Source organism: Aedes albopictus, chromosome 3 (genome assembly GCF_035046485.1).
Source record: "Aedes albopictus strain Foshan chromosome 3, AalbF5, whole genome shotgun sequence".
Classification (NCBI taxonomy): domain Eukaryota; kingdom Metazoa; phylum Arthropoda; class Insecta; order Diptera; family Culicidae; genus Aedes; species Aedes albopictus.
This window is the reverse complement of record NC_085138.1, coordinates 318449523-318460011: the sequence shown is the minus strand read 5'-3', so window position 1 is coordinate 318460011 and position 10489 is coordinate 318449523. Positions and strand designations below refer to the sequence as shown.

Genomic DNA, 10489 nt, shown 5'->3' with positions numbered 1-10489 from the left:
TTTAAGCAGGGCCCCAATAGCCACAGCTGTTAAGGCGTGGATATTCAGCATGACCATTCTGAGGGTGGCGCGTTCAATTCCCGGTCGGTCCAGGAACTTTTCGTAAAGGAAAATCCTTGACTTCCTCAGGTAAAGAGTGTCTTCGTGCCTGCCACACGATTTACACATACGAAATGGTCATTCATAAAGGAAACTCTTTGTTAATGACAGTTCCACAGTTACTGTGGAAGTGCTCATGAAACACTAAGGTGAGAAGCAGTGTCCCAGTGAGGACGTCACACCAAAAAAAAAAGAACCTATAATTATAAACCTCGCTCGTCGTATACAGCGCGTGCGTGGTGCAGTTTCAGCTGATTGATGGTGCACGTCCTGGAAGGTTAAGAATAATTCAAAATCAAAAGTTTCATAATTTTTGGTGCAGTATTTAAAAATACGCGATTTTCTCTAAAAGCCGTTGAAAGTCTTTATCAAATGGAAACACTTTTCTGTGACTGCAAATTGCTACAAAAAGTGTCTCTAAGTAGAGTGCATGAAAGATTAAGCTTTTGAGAGTAATTGTACACATATATAAATTTCAATAGTTTCACAAATTTATCTATTATTTCACAATGATTATACAAACGTCTGTTGATTATGATTATATGTACTCTGAAAATAAATGCCTCATTTGCATCAGTTCGTTGCTATCATGGAAAAGAGAAGATAATGAATTCTGGATATATGGGTGTTAAATGCTAGTTTTAAAAACCAAGTGTCCTCGAAACAGTAGCTTTCCATATCTTTACGTTGAGTTTTTCTGGAGATATTAATATTTATTGCTACAGTTGCTCCCAAGAGACTTATTTTTGTATAATCTGAATCTTGATATACTCGTCGATCTCGTGCAATCTCAAATAAAATTGCTCCATGTTTTAGTAGATTTTTAAGAGAACGCTAAGTTTTTAAACAAAAATACATGTACTATCTGAACAAGATATTTACGCTAGCATTTTGACATTTGAGCCAAATATCAAATTGCATGTTCGTATAATTATCAATTTGTCGGAATTTTAGAGAAGTTCAGAAATCAGAAGTTTTCAATATTAGGCCCAAAACAATAAACATTAAAAATATAATATTACATAAGATTAAGAAAATAGACGTAATTGTATGGTTCATTTTTTCGAAACTTTGATTTTGGGGGCCCACTTTGTAGAGTTTGCCCCGGGCCCCCCGAGGCCTAAATCCGGCACTGGGTGAGTGTGTTGAAAGCATGACTTATCCAAGTAACAATGACAGCTGAATAACAGCTTAATCAGCTCAAAATCTTCAAAAGCTTTAAAATCAAGCTCAAGAGCGGCTTATTCATCTATTGACAACAACAATGTTTGTTGGGCACTCTTTCAGCAATGTAAGTTCTACTATCAATTCTCGACTAGGTTCGCCGTTCTTCTGTAACTGCGTAACATCGTTCCACGCGAGCTTAAGGACCGTTTCGGATCAATGACTAACTCAGCTAGTACTCGTCGTGGGACACTAAAAGGTGTAAATCGCTACCGTTGCTCCATGAGTCGGTGGCAAACATCTATTTAAATGCAATATATACGGGTCGTACACAAGTACACAGCCACGCGCACAGGAAGGTAGATTGAGAGAGGTTCGATTGGTGGTGGTGGCGATACAGAGAGCCATCACGGTTACAATAGTTTAGTTCGGCACATACATTTCAAAAGGGCGTAACTGCATTTCAAAACAGTACCTTCTTTCGAAGCTGTGGATCGTATTTAATATTTCCCATGAAATCCATCCCCACTATCAGAAAGAGGGGGATTTTAGCTTTCTTTTAGTGCTTATAGATTGTCCAAAAGATTGAACATACGATCCACAGCTTTGAGAGAAGGCACTATTTCAAAAAGCAGTTACGCCCTTTTGAAATGTTTGTGCCGAGTTTAGTTAGAGAATAACGACTACATATAACAATTTTCGTCCTAAATTACTTCGGTTCGGTTGGCCACGACACAGTCACACAGTTACAAATTTCTAATTTAGTTCCAGAAGAGGAGTGTCGTCGCTAAAACATGTCCGAGATCATCCCAATGTCATTGGATATATAGGTAGAGTGATAGAGAGATGAGAGTATTTGAGGTTTCAAGGATTCTACAGTTACTTGCCGCCATCGCTCTGAATGATGATTTTGTTCTTCTCCCGGGTCACTTTGGTCAGCGAGGGCCGGGACGAAATCTGCAACTGTTTGAGATTCTGCTGCGGGATGTCGGACTGGGCGAAGATTTTGCGCTTGTCGTTGTGGTAGCGGGTCAGAACCTGCAGCTTGGAGAACAGCTTGTTCTTGCTGCGGTCCTTTTCGACGACGGCGGCGGCAGCGGCTGCTGCGCTGGTTGTTGCTAGGGGCTGGACTGCGGACGCCGTGGCCACGTTGGCCTTGAAGTGAGCGGCCAGGTGTTTGTGGGAGTGGGAAGCCGGTTCCGAGTCGGAGTCCAGGGCCGCTAGGTGGTGATGATGGTACCGACTGGTACCGGGGCTGAGGACCAGGTCGCTGGTTGGGGAGTAGGGATTTAGGGCATTGTCCGGGATGGAACTGCTGATGGAGGCGGACGTATCCGCGGCAAAATGGCGCAACATGAGATTTAGTTTGGTCTCGTGCTGCTTCTGGAGTGCGATTATCGAGCGCTCCTTCTCTAGCCGGGTTTGACGAATCGCATTAGTCAGGATTTTCTCCTGCCATTCCCAAGTGTCTCGTTCCCGTTCCAGACTGATGAACTGTACTTCTAGCTTCTTGCTGTTCTCTTTGAGATCGACCACCTTCTGGAAGTACTTGTAGAGCAAAGTTCGCATCTCGTCCGTTGAGAGTTTGTTCAGTCGGGCCATCAGCATCTGCTCGCCTTTCTCGCGCTGTAGACTCTCATCCGTATCGATGCTCTTTCTACCGCAGATCAATTCATTCTTCATCTCAATTGCCGCGTCAATAGCTTCGATTGCTTCATCGCATTCCACCAGTTTTCGTTCTTCGTCGAACGATGGCATCTTGTCCTCTCGTATCTTCTTATCTAAATTGCACCGCTGCTCCAGCAGGTGATCCCTTGTTCGCCTCAGATTGATAATCTCCTGTCGCAGCGATTCCTTCTCAGACTTTTTGTTAACGTACTTCTTCAGATTGCTTGACTTCTCCTTCAGCACGTGTTCGATATGTGAGATCCGTTCGTTCATGTTCCTTATCTTGCTCTTGCCTTCGCTAATCTCCTGTATGGCACTGACTTTAGCCGTTTTCTCCTTCTTCACCACCTCGATTTCCTTCTCGAGCGATTCCTTCTTGTCCAGTTCTTTCTTGAGCACCTTCTGTAGCACCTCCAGCTGCTTGTGCGAGTCTTTGATCGATTGCTGTAGTTTCTTCTTCTTGTGGCCGGACTCGCCGGCGATGTATCGGATCGAGTCCAGGTCCTTCAGTCTCTGTTCCAGCTGGGAAGTTTTCCCTTTGAGATGATTGATATCCTTCTTGTCGGCGCCGTTGACAACGGCTCGGGTTAGTTGCTTCTTGGCTTTCTCGTATTCGTCCTCTAGATTTCGCTTCTTTTTGTTGAAGCGCGATTTGGCGACGGATCGCGTTTCGCTGTTTTCGATCAGATCCGTGATGTACTTTTGTTTGAGCGAGATTGTGCGTCGGATTTCTTCGATTTGAGCGTGCAGGGAGTCGATTCCTGCCACCGTGATGCGGAGGTTGTTGTTCAGCGTGTCCAGTCGTTTGCTGTTTACCGTAGGGGTGGGAGCTAAGGAAGTTGTTGAATTGCTTCTGAGCTGCGACATTAGGGACAGTTCATTGCTACTGATGGATTCGGTATCGTAGATAGACTTCCTCCTGGCCGGATTGTGCACCGGGGCTAGTTGCTTCTTTTTCTCCTGTTGGCGGATTTCCTCGTTCATGTCGTCGATCATCTTAGGATGCGCCTGGAAGAAATCTTTGTACTTTTCGTTGATTATGTTGTTCGTTTTGACCTGGAAGTTTTTCATGTAGCCCTGGATGCGGTCGGTCATGTCCGTTAAATGGGTGCAGATGTCCGAATCGCTCTCATTGTCCGAATTGCACTGCTCGCTGGTATTGACTTTGCTGCTGCTTTGCAACGTATCGTCCCCTTCGTCGATCTCTTCAATTGGGCCCAGACAAACTCTTGCCGGAGGATTGCCAGCCGTAATACTGATATCGGTCGAACTGAAGCAGTCGTCACATTCCGCCTTCAGGTAGAGCCATTCCTCGATCTGGCTTCGTTCCTGCTGAGTCAGCTCGCAAGTGCTGAATATCTTGTTGAACAGACTTTCAGCATTCTTCAACAGTTTTGCCCACTGCTGCGAGGCAAAGTACAGGCCGTCGTACGTAGGCTGTGCCATTCCCGCGGCGAGATCCTCATTCAAAGCCACAGCCGGAACGTTGTTATCCGAGAAAGTGTTCATTACCACGTGATTCACTATCTCTTGCGCTTTGTCGCCGAACTCCAGATTCCTGATCCCATCCTCTCCTTCCGGATCCCTTATGCAAAGGAGCATCAACGTTTGAGCTCTTCCTCCAAAAGAATCCTTCAGGAAAGCCGTCAGAATCGACTCATTGTAATCATCGCTCCTCTTGAGCACAATGTCCTCCAACTTCCGCAGCCCGGAATCCTTCAGCACACTCTTCCCCTCCACCATCTCCCTCTCCGTTCCGCACAAATCGCAAAAGCTTACCGTCGACTGCCGGTGCTGGTTCAACCCGTTCAGCGCCGTCCACTGCTGTTCCAGAATCAAACTCAAGATATTATGGTTCCCCGGATTCCGGTTGTGCAGCCCCACACTCAACAGTCCGTAAATTTCCTCGATCGTAAAGCACTGCATCAACGCCACTCCCAGCAGATCCACCACATCCCCCTCGCTCGTTATCTCAGTCCACGCCACCCCCACCGAGTACATCCGCTCCGGATGCCCACCCAACCGACAAAACAGATCCCTCACGAAGCACCACACCACCCCCTCGCAGGCCCCATTCGCATACAGCGAGAAACTCTTGGCACTGTCCCTCTCCCCAAACGAAACAATCGAAAAGTCATACCCCTCGAGCACCGACTCCGTCACACCGCCAGCCACCGTTTCCGCGTACATATCCCGTGGATCCATATCGCCGCGAAACACCCGCGAGAAGCGGAACTTTCGCCCAGCGGCCAGCACCACCTCCTGCTGGTCGTCCTCATCTTCTTGTTCCTCTTCCTGCTGCTGCTGCTCCGATTTGTCTGGTGCGGAGAGCTTCACCACCACCTTCAGCGGGATGTCCATTTCGGGTGACGCTGAAAGTGGAAATCGTTAAGTACCGTTTCATCACAAAATTCCCTACGAAACTTACCATTTGCCGTCGAAATTTTCACGAATAAAATTTGATGCAAAATTTGCTTGTTGTTTTCGTTGCAGCGCAGTTGTTCGATTTTTCCTTCTGTCAATAATTTTTATGCTGCTGCTGCTGTCAGGGGGAGGAACAGATCAAGGAGAATACATTTTACTAAGGTGGCGCAGATAAACATTGCAAACCACTGGTTGTCTCTTCCACTCTTCTGGTGTTCTTATGCAACTAAAATAGTGACGTCACCATTTCAGTTCCATAAGAACACCAGAAGAATGGAAGAGACAACCAGTGGTTTGCAATGTTTATCTGCGCCACCTTAGTAAAATGTATTCTCCTGGGAACAGATGGGAGAAACTTCTTCACGCGACTCCAGCAGCGGAGCAGGAGCAGTGAGTGCTCAGTTTATGTTGGGTGTATCAAAACAACAACGGTTCGTGTGTTGCATCCACGCAGGAAACATGTCACATAGCATATTTTGTTGCTGCGGCGAGGTTGAACAACGGCCCTTCGTCATAGCAAATTGGCTAAAATATAAAGTTAAAGCCTGCTACACAGCACCTGCGTTCCGTCGAAGGTTGAATTTTTTGACCGTTTTTCTATGGGAAATCTGTCAAATTACTGTCACGCACGCACACGCAAACGTATCTATTAGAACCGTGGTTGCAATGTTAATGGAGTAATGTAGCGTCGAATGTAGTCGAATGTAGCGCTCTTCTCACTTCACCGGGCCGGAACCGTGTCCGGGCCCCGGTAATCGATTTCTTACATGCGATTACAATGGCGTGTTTCACCGAGTGTTTCACATCACACCGTGCTGGGGCTCGGTCGGGCCCCGGCCGAGCTAATGAGAAACACGCCGTAGATATCGTTAAAAAGAAATCAATGACCGGAGCCCGGCACGGTCTCGGCCTTGGGTCCCCCTAAAAAGCTTCCCAAAGGATTTTTGTTCCACCACTCGATATTTCCTTGAGTCGATGGTCCCTTCAATATCGACTCATGGAGGTTTTACCACCGACGAACCGACGTGACAGCTAGAACAAATAAATTCAAATTTGTTGTCCGCGACGCCACGATGAAAAATAGCCGAACACTATCGCCACCTCTATAAAACAGCTCGCGATGATTTGCTATCTCGACACCAAACCTCCATGTGTTCATATAGGAAAGGGTTCGCGTCTGCGCTGATTTAACACAAGCGATCGCTCGCTTCGCTGGTCGACCGTTAAATTTGGGGGGGGGGGGGGGGGACAGTTTTGAATCACCACTGTCACGTCGGTTCGTCGGTGGTTTTACTGTAGATTGTTTATGAGTTCATATTTGTTAATCTGAAATTATACAGGGGGAATCTGATTGCGGTGGCAGTAGAAAGTGAATATTTTGATGTTTGCAAGGACTTGAAACTGGAGTCGAAGTTAATTCCGGTGATACTCCATGTATTTTCCTATTTGAGTATCCAGTTTACTTCGACGCTGATCCACGTCCGTGCTGATCGTATTATGAAACTTCGTCAATGTCGTTATTAGGTAAGGTTTTTTCCCGGAAGATCGTAAATATCAGCTAACGAGTCTGGAATAACAAAGAGGAGAAACGTCAAAATTGGAACAGCCGATTTGCTGTCATCTACAAATAGTTCCAATCGAGCAGGAGACCTGTCAAAACGACCAGGATTCGCCACTTTGGTATACTCGAGACACTTTAATATCAGCCATTTCATCACCTTCCGCCATCAGCGATATTAACACAAATTTGTCAATTTTAAATCAAGTTCGGTTCGGTTTTCTGTTGATATGGTTTCCGATTTCATCGCCCTCACTAAGCGTCTACTGGTTAGTCCGTAAAAAACTTATATTTGCTAAAATTCCGCGATTTACAACGTAAAATGAACGGTTCAGTGGTAATGTATCTAAATACAGAGCTGCTGCTCAAAGTATCAGGACTCGCAAATCGATTTGTTTTCGTTTTTCTATTTTTTAATGTTTATAAAAAGTAAGTCATATTGGTCTCTGTGGTAGATTAGATAACTAGTAGTAGGCCGGGAAATGCCGGAAGGCAGAGTGAAAAGAACTGTCAATGAATACGGTTGCCACCCACCACAAATGGCTGACGAGGATAGGATCGAAGTCATGAAGAGATTCGCAACTTGAAAAACAAGATTTGAGGTATCCTGGACGATTTGATGGATTGATGAGCACGGACCGCAATTAGTTCTCCCATTTCTCTGTGGGCGAGATCTCCAAGGCGGCCAAGGGAGATAAGGCCGGTGCTGTTTTACGACGAAAATTGAAATGTAATTCACGATGTGATATGGAGGACAGCCTTACAAACCCCCGGGATGGATGAAGACTCTTGGTGTTGTCAGCATGTTAGTTGCTACAATTTTTGCACTGAGAAAGCTTAAAAGGATCAATACGTTTCCGTGTGCTATGAACCGGCGATAGGTAAATATGAATAAAATTAAAACTACAACTTAATGGACAACGCGTTGTTCCTGGAAAGGAATGCATATAACAAAATACTTAACGAGTAACACGCTAGGCAACGTGTTAGGTAAGAAGCTTGTAGTTGGCCCAACCATCTCAAGGTTATGAAGAGATTATTAATGCTGCCCCAGGGATGCCGTTTGGCATTTATGATTGTCGTCTCTATGCCACTTTTTCTAGACAAATGCTGGTTCCACTACAACTATCTTTTATCATTGCATAGTTGAATTTGTGCAGTTCGTCAATTATGACAGATTTATTTCAACCAAAACACAAGATTGAAAACAAAATCGAGAGCTGTAATTTCCTGATTTTTAATGTGAAATATCCCTCTTATAGAGGGGAAATTTATAGTGCCGTGTGAAATTTACTGCGGAATACGTAAAAAAAGACGTATATTTGAAATACCCCTTCGGAAAGTGACATATTTAAAGTTGTTTTGAAAAACACAAAAAATAGCAAGTTGATGATTTTTGCAGGTGGTGCTATTTTCGTTCACTTTTTATGTTCCGAACAACATTGCATCATGTTCTAAATCAGGTCATTTCTCTTTTATGGCAGAAAAATCGAGAATAATACAATTGAAAATTCGCACAAATTCTTGAAAAGAGAAAAATAAACATGGCGGAGCCCGTAAGTGACAGTTTCAGTGATCAATGCTGATCGGCCTTCATAAATTTTGAAAAAAGAGCACTTTGCTTTAAAATGAAATTTATGAATGCCGAACAGCATTTATCAATGCCGATTGATTACCGTTTTGTCATTTTTCAGTTTTTATGGTAGTCAAACGGCAACCATTAAAATTTGACAGCTGAAGCCTTGGCTGAAGCGTGATGTAAAATAGAATTCATCCTGAAATCAGTCAGAATGGCGATTTTTCCTTAATTTACCACTTGAAATCGACTTGCTTACTGATAAAATTGCTAAGTGTATTGTGAATTGCCAAGCAATAAATCGGAGTGTCGTTTTATAACGGTTCAAAATTGTGAGTAGTCAGTGAGTTTGGGAAGAGCTATCAAGCGAAATTATAGGTTTAAACGTAGCTTTTGTGATGGCCAAAAGTGTTAGAAGATGCTTTTGTCACAGCGTTGATAAAATCATACTATTGTGTATTTTAACACGGTGTTTGAGTTTAGATCATTTTCGCCATATAGCTTTCTGTCCGAACCCCCGTTCGGATATGAGCATTGATAGGTTCTCACTCTCATGAGATCATCGTTAATAGACGATCAGTAAAACTCGATCACGATCGCTGCTACCTAGTTTAGTTCCACTTCGCCAACCACAGAAGAAACACGTGAAATAAACCCAGTGAATTTTGTTTCAAATTAAAGAGTTTCGTAAAAATATAATTTCGTTCGAGTTAGTTAAAGTCGCGTTGGTGTTTCTGTAAACGGAAACTGAAAATTCCTGCAGCTGTTCCCACATCCCGGTGAGCCTCAACCTGCCCAAACACACGGTTTAGAGCAAGTTTTGAAAGCCGTAATAAACTTGTCATGAAAATCAAAAAATAATGGCTATTCAGTTTGTCTAGAAAAGGTTACGAAAGTAGCTTGACATGAAATTTGTATTTTTTTAGCTTAAGCTTTGTTAAATGTTTCATGTAAGCATTTTAGCATGCTCGTTACATCGATAAAACCATTATAAATTCCATCAAATGCTAAAATGCTGTCCAATTGTTTCTTGGGCTACTTCCTGACACAAAAAGCATGTGTCCTTCAGACCGCTGTAGAAAATCCTCGCTTTCCGATTTGTTATGTCGACCGACGGCGGTATCTTTTTGACGTCGATGTATACACCGTGTACACCAGTGTACATGTGGTCCAACCCCAAGTCCGGCGGGAATTTTTCGCGAACCACAAGCTCAACTTTTCCGTACGACTCGAGCACCCGCGCCAAACTGTCGTCGCTTAGCTCCGGTGGCAGGTCGAACACCCGTACGTAATGCATATTGGAACCCGCTATACACATCCGTACCACCACCGAATCTCCGTTTGCAAAACTGAACCTCCGTGGCTCTGAATTGTTTTTCATCGAATCCATCATTGCATCCTGGCTCGTGAATTTCACAAACAGTGAGCGGTCCCGGGCCGTTTTATAGGCACACTCCATAAGCAGTGGATCCGTGTCCAACTGCTCAATAAATTTGCAATTTCTTCCCATGACGGTCGGGGGCTACCGGGTGGGAATCGAAATTGTACTGTATTCACAGTCTCGTTCATTTCGATGATTTGTTCTGTTCCCGGCAAACACAATGCACCAACGAGACAGGTCAAAGATAATGACCGACAAACAAAGCGCGCGCAAAAAACGACCACGATTGCCTATTCAGCAGAGGCTGGTGGCAAACCGAAACCAAGCAGCAAAGGCTGTGACCATAGTGGGTAAGGTGAGATGCGATCTAATGCGATAAGTTATGAGATGAGAAGAGGGATGTTTGATAGGCCATAGTGCATGAGGTTTTCAATGAGGGTACGCATGTTGTTTTCACATCCTTTTTCGTCTATTTCGTGCGCATCAACGATTCGCGTGATTTGATCGATGAAGTCGCTTGTATGTTGAAGCGCTTCTTTGGATGTGGGTAGTGGAATGATCGTTTCATCTATAAGAGCGGAAAGATAAAATGCACCCGCTTTTTGTTTTGCGCGAGTCG

General features: G+C 44.3%; 1 protein-coding gene across 1 annotated transcript; it reads right to left on the bottom strand.

The window, feature by feature from the left end:
• Positions 1–1505: 1505 nt before the first annotated feature.
• Positions 1506–5518, bottom strand: LOC109413598 (kinesin-like protein costa). Its single transcript, XM_019673766.3, has 2 exons — positions 5360–5518; positions 1506–5303 (listed from the first exon to the last, which is right to left on the bottom strand). Exon 2 carries the CDS (start codon positions 5290–5292, stop codon positions 2143–2145), a length of 3150 nt encoding a protein of 1049 aa, XP_019529311.3. The 5' UTR covers positions 5293–5303; positions 5360–5518; the 3' UTR covers positions 1506–2142.
• Positions 5519–10489: the final 4971 nt, after the last annotated feature.